Source organism: Lactuca saligna, chromosome 1, assembly GCF_052625555.1.
Source record: "Lactuca saligna cultivar CGN05327 chromosome 1, ASM5262555v1, whole genome shotgun sequence".
NCBI classification, from domain to species: domain Eukaryota; kingdom Viridiplantae; phylum Streptophyta; class Magnoliopsida; order Asterales; family Asteraceae; genus Lactuca; species Lactuca saligna.
This window is the reverse complement of record NC_136417.1, coordinates 29,452,068-29,470,515: the sequence shown is the minus strand read 5'-3', so window position 1 is coordinate 29,470,515 and position 18,448 is coordinate 29,452,068. Positions and strand designations below refer to the sequence as shown.

The following is an 18,448-nucleotide window of genomic DNA, read 5'->3' as shown; positions in this document are numbered from 1 at the left end:
TCTTCACTTGTTCTAAACTAGTTATTTCAACCATAAGTTATCAGAATCATCAAAAAAACTAATCATCTACAACTTAAAATAACGATAATCATTGAAAATACATATCAAAACACAGAACGAAAAGCGTCTAAGTTTCCATAAAACAGGGTGTTTCATACAAATACAAACACAAATACAAAATCTCTCATTTTGTATTATACAACTGCGTCACTACATCAATAGTGATAACAAATTATTATTCAGCCATCAACTGTTCCATAAATCTTCCTAAGATTAAGATTTACTCAGTATGTAATAGTATCTCATGCTGCTTAAATACAAGTAATCAGCTAAAAAAATTCTGCAGAATCTTGAGTCTAGAACCCAAAGAACTCCATTGAATGTTCCAACAACACAACCAAAGCACTAGGAGAAAACTTCCGTGCAAAAAGAAAACAAACAGAAGTTGGCTGATTATTATAAACACATTTTTGATCTTCAAGAATCTTCTTAAAAAACTCCTTCCTCATATCATTCTTCCCAAAAGTAGCCGGATGGGCCCCACCCCTTGACCAGTCAACATACGTAAGACTCCTATTTGCCAACAAATATGGTGACTGAATAGTCAACATGGTAGGGAAATAATGTTCATCAACATAACACGCAGGTCTACAAAACTGTTCAAATTTAGGGTAAAATTTGGTGTCTTTAATGATATCAACTGCAAGATTCCTATTGGTTTCAAACCATTGAGACCCTTTTCGCCATTGACTAATGTTGACTTCTGGTAACATGTTGGGGTTGTACCTACCCCGCCCGTATGGTCCAGGTTCATCCATTGCACCCATGAAGCTGAATCTTGATCTTGAAATGTATCGATAAATTATGCTGAAATTGTGAAGAGGTATGCATGCTTCTGATAAGAGGACAAACCATTCGTTTGAGATATCAAGTAATGCATTGGCTAGAAGTCGTCTTTCTGCATCACACATGCTCATTCTTCCCCATTCCACCATCTATATTTAGAGTAAAAAAAAATGAGTTTTAGTTGTTTATATATCTAAATGAAATATGGGTTTTGATAAAATTTGGAAAGTATATTCGAATTGATTGTCAAAGTTGAGTTATATATGAGAGAAAGAAGAAGAAACACTTTTCTTGATGCATTAAGTGAAAAGGAAAGGAAACATCACACATCTTCTTCCCCAAGAACAATAGGGTGTTGCTACATATTATTAATCATGTAGTTTACCCATACAACACTTACTGAGGGAAAAAAAAAAAAAAAAAAAAAAAAAACATCCCCATTAGTCCATTAAGTAAAAATGAAAATAGCCCTAACTTTTCTTTATGGAACAAAATAGAACTAACTTTTTTTTTTCGGAATTAAGTAAAACAAAACACACAGTCCATTGGCTTTTCTTTCTGCTATTTTCAATGATGATAAGGGTATACAATTACAAGCCATTTTATTCCACTACTTGGTAATCAATTTTGTTAAAATTAGTATCAAACTAAACCTAAATATGATCATATAATCATATTCAAAAATAGACCACGCAAACACTACAAACCAATTATGAAATCACAATTATCACATAATTTTCAAGAATGTAAGAAAGGACATAGAAGATAAATGTTGCTAACCTGACAAGGAATTTGCCTCCCATAAAAGACTGAAGATGTTGGAAAATCAGGTGAATACGAAGGCAAAGAATGAACATAAATTGAATAAAGCCCTTCATTTCCTTCAAAAAACTTCTCCCACAATGGCGACAGAGGTAATGGTCCTCTTGCCAAGAACATGAACGCAATTTTAGGTATTCTTTTAAACGGGTATTCTTTGATTTGAGGAACAACTGAAGCTCGCCATAACAGCTCACTGTCATTCATTGTATGCATGTAATTTGATGGAGGCTTAATCAGATTCTGTAAACTAATGGGTTCTTGAAAACAAGGCTGTGTTCCTGGAATGATAGCCCGAAAGCCTAAATTTCTGTTCATGCGTATACTAATGATTGAAAGAATAATGCCAGCGCCTAGAAAAATCAACATGAATCTAAGTAATCTAAATGGAAAAACCCTAGATTGATTTGTCTTGATTGAATTAGTGGTGGGATCTTTGCCTTCCTCCATTGTCACTAACCTTGACTGCATTTTTTAGGGCAGAATAAACGCAGATTCGTTCTGCGAGACAATTTCACAAACACATCCACTGCACCTTTTCGGTTAAGAACACAAAAAATCCGACAAAAACCTTGCGATTATGTAAAATTTTCATGCTTCTGCCATGTAAACATGAAATTCTTTTGTAGAAAAATCTATACCCATGTCAAGAAAATCAAAACCCTCATGCGATTCTTCACAGTACATTAAAAAATAAAAATAAGAGGAAGGAGTAGATCTTCTAACTACAGATATCTAAGCTGATTTTTTTTGGGAAAGAGTGGGGTGAGGATGAAAGAAACGTAAGTTTGATGAATGTCAGCCGACATGTGGGAGTTGGGAGTTGGGAGTGTTTTGTAGTGTTGGTTCTTTTCGAGTGTGATCGAAAGAGAGTCTTGGTGAATGTGCAGGTGGGAAGAGAGTCAAGAGACAAGGCAACAAAAGAATGACGAATTTAATGCAGGATTTTAATAAATTCTTTATTAAAACAACCTAAAAAGGTTAAATCTTAAAGGATGTAACGTATATGTTTTAACTTTTATTTATTTATACTTTTTTTTTAAAAATATTAAAGTATGTAACATATATGTTTTAACTTTTAACTATATTATTAAACTTATTTAATTTAAAATATCTCATTTAAAATTTAGCTAAAAGAGGTAATTGGTTACATTCTACTTTGTCAGTTTTTATGGACCTGTTTTCTCTGGTATAAATTTTCACAGGTCATGGCAACGTGGATTAAAGTTTAGTGATATTTTCTTATTTTTCCTAAGGTCCCGTTTGATAGTTTCGGTTTGGGAAAGTGTTGTCTGGGAAAGTTTTTTTTAATTGGGAAAGAAACCATGCTGTTTGATTGTACATCTGATTGACTGTACTGAATGATGAAAAATGATCATATTACCCTAATGTTCTATATTGTGATGAGTGAAATCGTTGAATAATTATAAAAACATACAAATTGTAATACAATATCAAAATTACACAATAATCATTTAAAAATCCAAATACAAAATGTCATACAAAGTAATTAAGCGTCAATCAATTAAAATCTAAATAAAATGTGGATTAGGTTGTTTCTAGTTTATTGTTTTTCAGATTGATGTTACATTGTTATTCTTTCTAGCTCTTTTAGTTTTTTTTTTATAGCACAATGTGTGATTCTTGACCAGGTTTATGTCCGATAGTGGTAGGATAGATGATATTTTTTAAAATAAATTAGAATGGTGGTGGTGTTGTCAAAAAAATTAATCCAATAAAAATGAATTAAAAAAATTAACTAAAAGAAATTAATAATCCAATAAAATAATATTTGTTAATATATTAATATTATATATTATAAATAATATTTATGAATATATAATAATCCAATAAAAAGAATTAATCCATAAAAATGAAATTAACAAAAAAGAATTATTTAAAAGAAATTAATAATCCAATAAAATTATATTCATTAATACATAAATGTTATATATTAAATATAATATATCTTAATATAAAATAATACATTAAAAAGTAATAATTCAATAAAAAATAAATTAAAAAATAATAATAATACAAGAAAGAAAGAAAGAGACAAGGTTTGGGCATAATTGTATTTCCAACCCATTCAGCCAGAAAGATATAATTTTGGGACTTTTTGAGAAAGACATATCTTACCCGGAAAGACCCATTTTTTTGTGCAAATTAAATAGTCTTTCCGGTCCATTCAGCCGGAAATATTTGTTTAGACCTGGAAAGATGTGTATCAAACGGGACCTAAGTGTTTACTTATTAAGTGATATATATACAAATAATGTTTAAAAGTTATTTAAAAAATAATAATATATGCCTAGTGGACGACTCAGCGGTGGTGCCTTCAGAGGATATTCAGGTTGATGACAGCCTGAATTACATTGAGCGGCCAGTAGCGATCCTCGACCGGAAATCGAAGGATATGAGGAACAAGAGGGTGGAGCTAGTGAAGGTGCAATGGCAGTATCGGAAGGGTTCAGAGTGGACTTGGGAACGGTAGAAGAGATGAGGGAGCACTATCCCGAGCTTTTCCAGGAGCAAGTAGCAGACTTCGAGGACGAAGTCTAATATAAGTGGGGGAGATTTATAGCACCTGGTTCCTGGTATGTATTTTAATCTAAGTATTTTGGCATTTTTAGCTGGAACTCAGCGAGTTGTAGGCCCGACCCGCCGAGTAGAGTCGAGATATCAAGCACGTTTAAGTTGGCGACTCGACGAGTCCATATCCTGGACTCTGCGAGTCCGCCTGTCTGGATGAAACCCTAACTTCAATGGTTTGCACCCTATTTAAACCCCCTTATGCGCCCCAAGCTCGCCCCCTTCACTCTCATAGCACCCTTTGGCAAACCCTAACCCTCCCCTTTGTGAATTGAGTGTTTGTGTGCTTTTCCTTGAAGTTTGAAGAAGAGAATGAAGGAAGGACCAAGGACAAGGAGAAGAGCAAGGATCTAGAACTTAATCCAGAGTCCATTAAGGTATATTTCGGAGCTTTTCTGTTGCCATGATGATGTTCTTTTAGAAAACCCCATTTAAGTCATCTTTATCCATTTTTCTAGCTTGATTGTAATAAAGAGATCATATTGAGTGGAATGGCCTTTGAATCTAGCTAGCTTTGAGCTTCAAGAGCCAAAATCTACTACCTTTATGGAGCCATGTTGCATGAAAGCCCTAGATCTACTCTTTTAGTGTGTTTTGAGCCTTAAATTCGTCATTGGTGTTTATCTACACGTAAAGTTGGAAACTTTATGTGTTAATCGAGCCCTAGGAACCCAGATCTATAGATGGAATGCATTGGGTTCAAGCAGAATTGAGTATTTACTGATTGCATGCATGCAACTTGACGAGTTGTTCTTCGGACTCGGCGAGTCGAGTCGCGAGTCCTCGATTTTCCCCTTTTTGAGTTATGTCGAGTGGGATCAGTAAGCTACAAGTGGACTCAGTGAGTCGGAAGCCAGACTCAGTGATGAAGGGACTCAGCAAGTTATTGCCCTGACTCGGCGAGTCCAAGGCAATCTTCTTGCCTCAAGAACAGACTCGACGAGTTGTTCATACAACTCGGCGAGTCACAGACCAGAGTGTTCGTCGGATGAAAATGAACTCTACAAGTTGTTCATACAACTCAACGAGTCGAATGAAGGACTATTGGATATCTGTATGGAAGGAGAACTCGTCGAGTCAATGCCTAACTCGACGAGTAGGGACGGGAGTGAGGACAATGAAATGGACAGGGACTTGACGAGTTAGCGAGCCAACTCGGCGAGTCAGTTCAACTGGAAGTTGACCTTGACTTTGACTTTTGACTTGGTTAGGGGTAAAATGGTCATTTTACCCTAAGTACAATTAGCAGTGTTTGATTGATTGTTTCGTGGGAATTGCAGCCGAAGGATTTCCAGAGCAGCAGCAGCAGCAGACAGACAGTTCCCGCACAGACCAGCAGCTACTTCGAGGTAAGTTACCTTCCAGTAGCGGTGGGTCTACGGCCACAATGCCGGCCCACCAGTAGGAGTTGTGTGTTAGATGATTGTCTTTGTGATATCATCTAGTTTTGCTACTACCTGATATGTTATATGCTAGCTTGATGTGTTATAGTAGTAGAGTTCGGTTGTTAGGACCAAAGGGTAGTCAGACACCCCAAATACGTCTGACGGTATGTGATGTCATGATTATATGCTAGCATGTTCTGAGATATGTGTTAGGGGTAATAGGAGGGGAACAGTCCCCGAGTTCGGTTGTTAGGACTGAAGGGTAGTCAGACACCCCAGATATGTCCGATAGTATGTTATGTATTGATATGTGAAAGTAGTAGTAGTAGGGGTGAAATAGTCCCCGAGGTTCGGTTGTTAGGACCGAAGGGTGGTCGGTACCCCAGAATGGCCGCACGGGTAGGTCGGTATCCCAGAATTGCCTGACAAGTATGGTATGTTATATGATTGTATTGTATGTTACATGATTGCATGGTATGTGGTATGTTAGGGGGGGCTCACTAAGCTTTGTGCTTACAGTTTTCAGTTTGGTTTCAGGTACCTCTTCGTCGAAGGGGAAGGAGCTGGTGTGGTAGCGATACATCATACACATACACTATTTTCCGCCTTACAAGATTGTTCTGGGATTTGTACTATGATATTCAGTTGATTTCGTATTTTGGTTTTTCAAACATGATATATGATTGTGGAATGTTTTGATCAGACACTGTTTATTTACAAATGCTTTTTAAAGTATTAATTGGCACCGAAACAATTTGTAAGGATGGACTTTTGAGAATAGGATATTTGTGATTTATTAATATATTATAAGTTCTAATATATTAATATGAAATCATATTATTTAATTAGTATTGATCAAGAATTAATTTGGAATTAATTTTGTGATCAAAACAGACTAACTAAATATATGTGGATTGATTGTGTAAATCATTCATTCTTATAAAGTGGGCTTATGATCCACAGTTCTTTATGTTGGGATAAACCCATGTGGTGTCCCATGGATACTCCATGGAGGTTAAAACCCATGGAGCATGAGGAATGTGGAAATTAATGCACATTAGGGTTTGCATGGTGTAACCCCAGTTGTGTCACACTATATAAGGAACCTCATGGCTACCAAAATCGGTACCTAAGAGATACACAAGAGTGCTAGCCAATTTTATAATTGCAAGTAACCTCCTCTCAAATTCATCCATTGTTGGTCGTGTTGTATGAAACATTTGAGGCATCACACTCGGGGTGCTAGGTGTGAAAACCCCAAAATCACGACTAGAAAAGACCGGTTTCATCTATGTTTTTTAAAATAATTTCAGAGTAAATCCATTGATTTAAAAGAGTTGTGGAATTTGTTCCCAAAACAAAATATGATAAATAAAATTTATCAAAGCATTCCTTAAAGAAATGTATTTTCATATATTACAAAACTCGGGATGGCATGTTCCGATATACACCAAAAGCATAAATGACACACTATAAGCCTTACAACAGTTATATACAACTATTAGCCTATAAACAAAATATCTTCACAAGTTGTCCAAATTATGCTCTTGCGCCACTACCTGTAATACAAAGAAACCGAGTGGGTCAGGCTTGGGAGCCTGGTGAGCATATAGGGTTTTCAACCCACAATAAATAATTATATTTAATTTTTCACCAACCAACAATAACCCGATTACCCATTCCCGTTATCCTCACTTTACATCCCTAAAACAACAACTATCACAGGGGACCTAGTCTAGGATTTTTCATCGGGATGGACATTACTGCAAAGGGGTTTCCTCAACAATAGATGTCCTAAAGGCAACCGTGAAGGGGATACAGTACACTGGTGAACACATCGTTCACAACACCTACAGGTTATGAGTCTGCCAGCGTTCCAGTGGATTGTCTAGAAAGAGTCCATGGTCGTCATCCATATTCCGCTAGATGACTAAGTCAACAACAACATCGAGGCATCTCATCAATTTATCACACGTCAACTATCTACCCATGTTCTAACCCAATCTATTCTGTAGATAACAATATATAAACATACATTCATATATAACTTAAAACTTGATGAGATATTCATTCAATACAGATTCCAAATAGACAGATCATATACATACATATATATATACATACATACATACATACATACATGCATACATACATACATACATACATACATATATATATATATACACACACACACATAACACGTACTCTATATGAGATACTTCATAGTTATGTGTTACAATAAAAGGGAAGATACCCTCACTCAAAACATATACTTAATACATACAATAGTACTTGTATTGATAATCGTGTTTATGAAAGAGACTATGCACTCACTTGATAAGACGATTATCGGATAGCACTGCGTCTCTTCAAGTAGTAACTCTTCGATAAATCTGGGATATCTTCACACACCGGGCTTCTTACGGGAAGAGCTTTTGCTCGAAACTCTTTTCTTCTCAAGATCTTCTGGGCTTCGGGACTTACTTCGAGTCTCGGGATGATACCGGGGCTTTGGGGGTACTTCAAGACGGCTAGAGAGAGTATCGGGAGTGAGAGAGAATGGGGAATTAGAAACCATGGTCGGCTGCCCTTCAACTTCTATTTATAGGGCTGGAATTTTGTGCTCACATCGTGAGCCACAACTACTCACGTCGTGAGCTCGATCTCACTGCATTCATAATTCGTCCACTTCCTCTGGAAGACGTCCATCACCTGCTCACGCCGTGAACACTGTGCTCACGTCGTGAGCTCTGACACAGGGGTTGAAGTTCGCGTCCCGAACTTCAGAAATTCATATCATTCGCATACGAGCTCCATTTTGACGTTCTTTATATCCACGTGTAGGTGAGATTATGCTCTACAACTCTCGTTTAGACTCCGTTGGCTAATTTTGAATTTAACTTTTATTATATTATTTTAGTAGGCCGGGACAGGAAAATTTCGTTAGAAATTCATAACTTCTTCATCTGAAGTCCATTTTCGTCTGTCTTTTCACCATTGGACTACTATCAACGAGATCTTCAACTCTCGTTTAGATTGTTTCGGCTAGAAATCACTCGATCTCATATTCGAACTTTGAGTTGCATACCGCTAGGTCGAAACTTCGAAAAATCATAACTTCCTCATACGAAGTCAGTTTTAGGCGTTCTTCTTATGCACGCTCTTGGTTTAACGTATTCTACGACTTTCGTTTAGATCACTAAGGCTAAATATCGCTCTAGCGTAAATTTGCGAGTTACGTCACATAGTGTCGTACCGGTTCTGTCACGAAACTTCGACATGTCATAACTTCTTCGTTATAACTCAGATTTCGGCATTCTTCATATTTTCGGAATCCCCGTAACGACCACTACAACTTCATGTATAGATATTGGGATTATCTAATATTCTATTATTACGCTTATTCTTGTTCTTAATTCATTTAAGTCACACAATTAAGCATAAAACACATAAAACACATAAAACTCAAAATAATACATTTTTATTATTTCACAACGGTTTACAAATGTTAACCTAGACTATTACATCATCATTAATGCTTAGCCTAGAAACACGGATGTTACGATTCTCTCCCCATTAGGATGATTCCGTCCCCGGAATCACACATCAACAAAAAAATGTGGATAGTGACTCATCATGTCACTCTCTGTTTCCCATGTGAGATTTGGCCTATTTGTATGTTTCCAACGGACAATCACTAATTCGACCATCATGCATCGCAACTGCTTAGTCTTTCGGTCAACGATTGCCTCTGGTTCTTTAATTAACCTTTTTGTTCTCATCAATTCTTAACTCAGAAATTGGAATTATATCGGGAACTTCTCCTGTGAAATTCCTCAAATAACACACATGGAAAGTGTTATGAATACCATTAAGTTCTTCGGGTAATTCTAGCTTGTAAGCTTGGTTCCCAATCCTCTGAAGAATTTTAAACGGCCCAATAAATTTTGGACTTAACTTTCCCCTTTTACCAAATCTTATAAGTCCTTTCCACGGAGAGACTTTAAGCAAAACCGAATCTCTAACTTCAAAAGTCATCGGTCTTCTCTTGTTGTCAGCATAGCTCTTTTGACGATCCTGAGCTCCTAACATTCTCTCCTTAATTATTTTTAACTTTTCAGCAGTTTAATGGACTATCTCCGGTCCCATATATTTTTTTCCCCAACCTCAAGCTAAAAAGACGGCGTACGACATTTTTGTCCGTACATATCTTGATAAGGTGGCATCTTTATGCTCGAGTGGAAACTATTACTGTAAGAGAATTCTACCAAAGGTAAATGTTCATCCCAGTTACCTTGGAATTCCAGGGTACATGCTCTCAACATATCTTCATGCGTTTGTATCATTCATTCGCTCTGACCATCAGTCTGTGGATGGTAAGTTGTACTCAAACACAACTTGGTACCCAATTCCTCTTGTAGACTTTTCCAAAACCTCGAGGTGAAACGGCTATTATGAACCGACATAATCTTTAACGGAACACCGTGAAGCCTCATAATTTATTTCACATAAGAATTTGCAAGCTTATCCACATACCATTTCTCGTTGGCTGCTATGAAATGCGCACTCTTAGTGAAGCGATCAACGACCACCCAAATCATGTCGTGACCGTTCTTTGTTCTAGGCAGCTTAGTGACAAAATCTATAACGATGTCATCCCACTTACCCATCGGCACAGTTAACAATTCTAAACTCCTATATGAGTTCTGATGTTGTGCCTGTTGGAATAGTGTCTAAGCCTGCAACTATATTAGACAAGTATTTGACCCGATTGTGCATGGTCCTTTTGGGTTGCCTTCACCATAGCAACTTGACAGGGTGATTTATTATGAGAGAATAAATATTATTAATATATTATGAGAATAATATAAGGAATAATAATATTATTATTTGATTAATATAAGTCATAAATTAATTAGGAATTAATTTGGTGACTTAAAGAAATTAATTAAATAAGAGGGTATAAGTTATCAATTGTTTGATAGTTACACTTTGGGCTATATATCCTTTAAGGATAAGGGGTGGACGATTTCTAAGGCTAAGGATAGCCATAAAATCATCCAAGGCTTATCATGGAAAGGATTGGGATTGCTTAGGGCTTAAGTTATCCAATTAAGGTTTAAGGGTGAAACCCTAGGAGCCTTACAAGTATAAATAGACCTCTTGGGGTGGGGAAATCGACACTTGTGTCTTTGGAAGAACCCTGGCCAATTTTTGTCCTCTCTCCTCTTTCTTAAATCATCCTCCTTGCTAGTTGGTGTTTGTAAGCCATTAGAGGAGTGACATTTGTGACTCTAGAGCTCCAAGAACAAGAAGATCAAACAAGTGTTTCAAGGTAAACTTCTAACTCTGATTTTGTATTGTTCTTATCCCTTATTAGCCATTAGAAGTCTTGGATTCAATGCATGTTTGATTAGAGAAACCTAGATCCAAGCATTAGGGTTTGCATGTGCACATAGGAATGTTCATATGGCCAAAACCCATAAGTGGTTTCAGAGCCAGGTTGGTTTCTATTAAATTGATCTGAGTGTTGAACTCGACGAGTCCCATAGTGGACTCGGCGAGTTGCCTTGACTCGGCAAGTCCAGTTGGGTACTCGGCGAGTCCGAGCGTCAGGAAGAGCAAAAATCGGGATTTTTTGATATTTATCTTATGGAAACTTGCCTTATCATATTAGATCAACCTAAATCCGATTTTTTGATATATATATGACTATATGCTTGATCTAATTGAAGATGTTTATCAATTAATAAAATATTTAATTTCCTTATGTGATAATTATTAATTATTTTAATTAAATTGGTAAATTGTTTTGCAAGAAATAATTAAATAAATCAAATATGGATAATTATGCGATTAAATGTTAATTTAGATTATTTGTTATTTGATCCTCTATGTTTTGAAAAGTTTAAAACCTACCATCAAGTTTTGAAATTTATGTTTTGTAATTAAAAGTTTAATTTGGACAATTTAAATTTCAAACCGGAGAATTTTACAAGTTTAAAATTCAACCCTATACTAATATAATATTACAAGATTAATATATATATATATATATATATATATATATATATATATATATATATGTATGTATAACTAAAATGCTAGTCTTACCGTTAGCAGGCCTCATTCACGAAGCCGATCTATAAGGTGGGTATAAGGTTGCTGCCTATAAAATGACGCTTAATGGATGTACACGCACACCCACCGCTTGCTTGATCGGTGGAGGGTCGTTAGCCGAACGGGTAGGATAGGGCAACCTCATCTCCTCATTAAAAGTATAATATGAAATACAAAGTAACTACATGTTTTTTCAAAATTCCCAATCCTAGTTACTTTAGGAAAAGTGAATTGATGCAATCCCATGAAATTACACTTTGCACCCTTGCTAAGAAGTTAGTGGAGCGTGTGTGGTTTACCGTCACATAATTGGTTCTAAGCGAAGGATGGTAAAGGGTGATTCATTGTTTATCATAGTTCGATGGAGCGTATGTGGTTTACCGGCACGTCGAATAGGTGATCGTTACAATGTAGGCACCATGTGAATTTGCATGGTAATTCACACCCACTTTGTGATCGTCGGTATCCCAGTCACAAACGAGATGGGCATATCGAGATTTAAACATGCCATCGAAAAGTTGAATGAATCTCATCCAAACCTAGGAATTCTCAATACATTTAGAACTTAAAGTTATGTTTTCATGGTGGAGAATTAGTGAATCGTCATTCACTTACCTTCAAATTGTTTGCATGTTAGATTACGGCATCCCTTTTCTAATATATAAATATTGTTGTTGGATCCTAGCCCTAATTTTTCTTATTGGGTGATTATTAGGGATCCAAATTCTAATCTATCTTTGTCCTTTCTATTTATAGATGTCAAATGCAAACAACACTGCTGCAAGCTCGTTCACATTTATGAGCCTTTGCCAAAAGGTTACTTTCGATGGAACGAACTTTAGCGAATGGATAAGATACATTTGCACGATTGCTCGCCACGAGGACAATGAGTATGTCCTCGATGAGAAGCTCGAGAAGATCAATCCTGAAATCGCTACTCCGGCTGAGATCACCGCTTTTGAAACTCATGAGCATGATGCAACGAAGGTTCATTGCATCATGATAGCCACTATGTGTTGGATAAGGTGTCTAAGTCCATAACTATTTCTGGTATGTACTTGACCCGACCCGGCATGGTCCATTTGGGTTGCATGGCACCATGCAATTGGATAGACTAAATGAGAGAAATAACACTTGGAGATTATTAATATATTATAAGTTCTAATATATTAATAATATTATTTGATTAGTTTGATCAAGAATTAATTTATAATTAATTAAGTGATCAAAAGATAACTAATTAAATATATGGGTTGATTATGTAAATCATCCATATCTTGTATAGTGGGCTAAAAGGCTCCATGGACTATCAAGTTGGGTTCCACCCATAGGATGCTCCATGGGAGTTACAAACCCATGGGTCATGGAAATGAAAAGTCATGACACATTAGGGTTTAACCCTAGATGTGTCAACACTATATAAGTAACATATTCTCCACCCAAAATCGGCTACACTAAGAATCAAGAGGGCTTGGCCGATTTTGAGAAGTGAGTATTCTCTCATAAGTTCTTCCAAGAGCATTTGGTGTTGTGTGAAGCATTTGAGGCATCACACTTGGGGTGCTAGGCTCACAAGGTTTCAAGGAACACAAGCAACAACAAGGTAAGTTATTCTATCTATACTTTATGTTAAAATTGTTCCCTATGTATGCTAGATAGGAATATAACCTTGGAATTCAACTTTGCATGACAAATTAGACAAACATAGATCCAAGGTTATTAGGGTTGCATGTACACTTAGGAAGTGTTAGAATGCTCAAACCCCATCAGTGGTATCAGAGCCTAGGCTTGTTTGTTCTTATTTGTGCTTAAAAGTTGAAAACAGAATCGGAAATTTTGCTGTCTGCGAATGGACTCGTCGAGTCTATAGGGGGGACTCGTCGAGTCCATGAGTATCTTCAACCAACTCGGCGAGTCAGTTTATGCACTCGGCGAGTAGGGTCGAATGAGTGCAGAATTTCGATTCAGTTGCTGGAAAATGAATTAGAAACATTACCCTAAACTGTTTTGGTAATTGAAAACTTGTTTTTGGTGGTGTAATGTCTTTGCTAATTCATTTACAACAACTAGTTATCAAAATTACAAAGTTTTATGTAATTTTTGATTGTGTTCATATTCATGTTCTTGTTCTTATGATGTTTTAGATGATCATAGGAATTATTTGTAACCTATTTGGTAGTTTAATTCTTGATCATAATGTGTTTTAATGGAGTCCATAACTTATCCTTAAGTTATGGAAAACCAAGAGTCACACTTGAGTTAAAACCATTAAGAAAAACACAAGAGTTAGAAAAATGAAGAGTCTTCATTTTATTACTCTATTAAACTCATAAGTTACAAGAAATGAAAAGTTTTGAAAGTTACAAAACTTGCCCTCAAGTTTTGGAACAAGTAAAGTGAAGTTAAAACTTTAAGTTCCAACCCCTAGAATTTTAAAAGTTAAAATTCAACCCTTACACTTATATTATGATAATTTAATAATTATATATATATATATATATATATATATATATATATATGTATAAGAATAAAGTCATCTTACCGCTAGTACGCCTCATTCACGAAGCCGGTCTATAAGGTGGGTATAAGGTTGTTGCCTATAAAATGGTGACTTAATGGGTGAATATTCTCACCCACCGCTTGCTTGACTGGTGGAGGGTCGTTAGTCGAACGGGTAAGACAAGGACTTATAAATTCTCATTCAAAGTATGATGAATATAATAAAGTAACTAAATGTTTATTAAATTCCCAATCTTAGTTACTTTAGGAAAAATGTGAATAAGGTGCTAATCCATGAAATTACACTTTACACTTTGTCTGAGTCGTTGGTGGAGCGTGTGTGGTTAACCGGCACACTAACTTGGACTTAACAAGGTAGGTAAAGGGTGACTTAAGGTTTATTATAGTATCGGTGGAGCGTGTGTGGTTTACCGGCACATCGATTGAGTGATAAACTTTAAGGATACCAAGTGATTTGCATGGTTACTTCACACCTCGTTTTGTGATCCTCGGCATCCCAGTCACAAAACCTGGAGGGCACTCTCGAGATTGAAACATGCCTTTGAAAAGTTCATTGGATCTCAAAGAATCTAGGAATTTCTAAAACCAATAAAAACTAAATATCTAATATTTCGGTTTTCGTGGTGGAAATTGGTGAATCGTCATTCACCTACCTTTCAAATATGGTATAGCTTAGATTACGGCATACCTCTTCTAAGTTATATTATATTGTGATTGGATCCTAGCCTTAATATTACATTTGGGTGTTTTATTAAGGACTCTCTTAAATCTAAACTAAACTTGTTCTTCTCTTTCAGATGTCTTCAAACAATGCTTCTGGCTCGAATCCTAATGGCTCCTTTACTCTTATGAGTTTGTGCGGGAAAGTCACCTTTGATGGATCCAACTTCAATAAATGGATCAGAAACATCAGGATGATTACCCGCTACGAGGACAAAGAATATGTCCTTGACAAGGAGCTTAAGGAAATTGACGAGTCCACTGCAACTCCCCAGGAGATCGCTGACTTTCATACTCATGAAAGAGATGCAACCAAGGTGGCTTGCATCATGTTGGCCACCATGACAGCTGAACTCCAAAAGTCTTATGAAGATTTCTACCCTTATGAAATGCACCAAGATTTGATGGAAAGATACCATCAAAGTGCACGATAAGAGAGGTACGAAGTCATCTGCTCCATGATAACAACCATGATGAAGGACGGAGAGTCCGTCACGAGCCACATGCAGAAAATGCAAAGGTATGTGGATCGTTTGCTGAAGCTCAATGTGAACTTCCCTGAGGAGCTTGCAATAGATATCATTTTGCACTCCTTACCATCGTGCTATGATCAATTCCGCATGACATATCACATGAACAAGGAAGAAGTCACCCTCAGCAAACTTCAGGGACTTCTCAAGACCGCAGAAACAGGTCTTAAGGGGAAGTCGGTTGCTATCACTCCTACTCCAGACTCAACTCCGGTCTTGGCAATCGGGCAAAGTCGAGGGAGGAAGAGAAAGAGATCTTCAAAGGGTACCAAGGCTCGGACCCTTGATGGCTCTTCTTCAAGTGGAACCAAGAAAGGTTTCATTACTCATTCTTCTGACCCAAAAGAGGCTGAATGCTTCTATTGCCATGAAAAAGCTCATTGGAAGCGAAACTACCCAAAGTACCAGCAGGATGTAAAGGATGGGAAAGTCAAACCCAACCATGCAGGTATTTACACTATCATTTCTAATAACTCACCCCATTCGAAATCTTGGGTCCTTGATACCGGTTGCGGTATTCATATTTGTTGTGACTTGCAGGGACTAGGAAGAAGTGAGAATGTGGAGCAAGGAAGAATAAACTTAATCATGGGGAATAGGAAAGTTACACCTGTCACCAAGATTGGAGTTTATACTTTATCGCTAAGTAGTGGGTTAACTTTAGATTTGAATAAATGTTGTTATTCGCCAGAAATGGCAAGAAATATTATTTCCTTTCATGCATTGTACAAACAAGGTTTCACCTTTTCGTTTGATAATGAAGTTGGTTCGATTAATGCTTTCTTTAATAATGTTCTTTATTTTAAAGCATTACCTTGTGATGGTGTGTATGAAGCTGTATCTATTGTAGATAACTTAGGAAATAATGTTTTGTGTATTGATTCTACTAATAATAATAACTTGGATAAAGCATCATTATGGCATTGTCGTCTTGGACATATAAGCAAGAAACGCATAGGCCAACTCCAAAAGGATGGAGTCTTGGAGTCGTTTGACCTAAAGTCAAATGATAGTTGCGAATCATGCTTACTTGGAAAAATGACAAAGTCACCCTTCACAGGCTCGTGTGAAAGGGGTGAAGGTTTGTTGGACCTTATACACACGGATGTGTGTGGACCATTCAAACATGCCACAAGGGATGCTAATCGTTATTATTTGACTTTTACCGATGATTACAGTAGATATGGATATGTCTACTTAATCAAGCATAAGTCAGAGACTTTCGAGAAGTTTAAGGAATTTAAACAGGAAGTCGAGAATCAATTGGGCAGGAACATTAAGATGCTTCAATCCGATCGGGGTGGTGAGTATCTTAGTTCAGAGTTCCTCGACTATCTAAAGGAATGTGGGATTGTCTCACAATTGACACCTCCCAGGACACCGCAGTTGAATGGTGTGGCTGAGAGGCGTAATCGAACCTTGTTGGACATGGTTCGTTCCATGATGAGTCGAGCTTCGCTACCAATCTCATTCTGGGGGTATGCCTTAGAGACTTCCGCCCATATCCTTAATCTAGTCCCTACAAAGAAAGTTGCCAAAACTCCTCACGAGATGTGGACTGGTAAAGTACCTAAACTAGACCACATCAAGATTTGGGGTTGCGAGGCTTTCGTGAGATGCGAGACTCATGATAAGCTCGAACCCCGAAGCGAGAGGTGTATTTTCATCGGCTACCCACAGCAATCCTTTGGTTACCTCTTCTACAGACCTAGTGACAATGTGGTTTTTGTAGCAAGAAGAGGAGTCTTTCGAGAAAGAGAGTTTATAAGCCAAGGAGACAGTGGGAGGCAAGTTGACCTTGAAGAAATTCAAGAGTCAAGTGGTGAAGGAACTTCAAACTCTAGCCTTCAACTTGAGGAGGAAACTCCTGTTGAGCCAATTGATGAATCTGTACCTCTGAGGCGTTCCACGAGAGTTAGGAGTGCACCTGAGCATTAATATGGATTTCATATTACTGCAGAATGTGAGACACTTATTAGTGATGAGACACTAGTAAGTCAAGATGACCCTAACAGCTACGAGGAAGCCATGGCAGGCCCCGAGTCTGCTAAATGGAAAGAGGCTATGGATAGCGAGATACAATCCATGTATGACAATCAAGTTTGGAACTTGGTTGAGAATGTACCGGGTCGAAAGACTGTAGGGTGCAAATGGGTCTTCAAAAAGAAGACCGACATGGATGGTAAAGTACACACTTATAAGGCTAGACTGGTTGCAAAGGGCTTCTCTCAAATTCCTGGAGTGGATTATGATGAGACCTTTTCTCCGGTAGCCAAGATTAAGTCTATTCGGGTTCTGTTAGCCATAGCCACATTTCATGACTATGAAATTTGGCAAATGGATGTCAAAACCGCTTTCCTTAATGGGAAGCTGGCTAAAGATGTTTACATGAGTCATCCAGAGGGTTTTGTCAGCAACAAGTACCCTAATAGAGTGTGTAAGCTTGAGAAATCCATTTATGGATTAAAGCAAGCACCTCGCAGATGGAATCTTTGCTTTGATGAAAAGGTCAAGGAATTTGGCTTTTCTAGGAGTGAAGATGAATCTTGTGTATATGTCAAGGCTAGTGGGAGTATAGTTAGCTTTTTGGTATTGTATGTGGATGACATACTACTCATAGGAAACGACATTCCAACCCTGCAGGAAGTAAAGTCCTGGCTTGGAAAGTGTTTCGCTATGAAGGACCTTGGTGAAGCTGCCTATATTTTGGGGATAAGGATCTTGAGAGATCGGAGTAAAAGACTAATTGGACTTAGTCAAAGTACCTACTTGGAGAAGATTCTGAAGAGATTTAGAATGCAAGACTCCAAGAAAGGAGAGTTGTCCATCCAGAGCAACGCCAAGTTGAGTAAGACACAAAGCCCTAGCACTGAGGCTGAGATAGTAGAAATGAGTCGAGTACCTTATGCTTCGGCT

General features: G+C 37.3%; 1 protein-coding gene across 1 annotated transcript; it reads right to left on the bottom strand.

Moving 5' to 3' along the window:
- Positions 1-107: 107 nt before the first annotated feature.
- On the bottom strand, positions 108-2,585 carry LOC145030479 (Core-2/I-branching beta-1,6-N-acetylglucosaminyltransferase family protein). The gene is made up of 2 exons (XM_078978845.1): positions 1,627-2,585; positions 108-995 (listed from the first exon to the last, which is right to left on the bottom strand). Exons 1-2 carry the CDS (start codon positions 2,134-2,136, stop codon positions 357-359), a joined length of 1,149 nt encoding a protein of 382 aa, XP_078834971.1. The 5' UTR covers positions 2,137-2,585; the 3' UTR covers positions 108-356.
- Between the last annotated feature and the right edge of the window lie 15,863 nt (positions 2,586-18,448).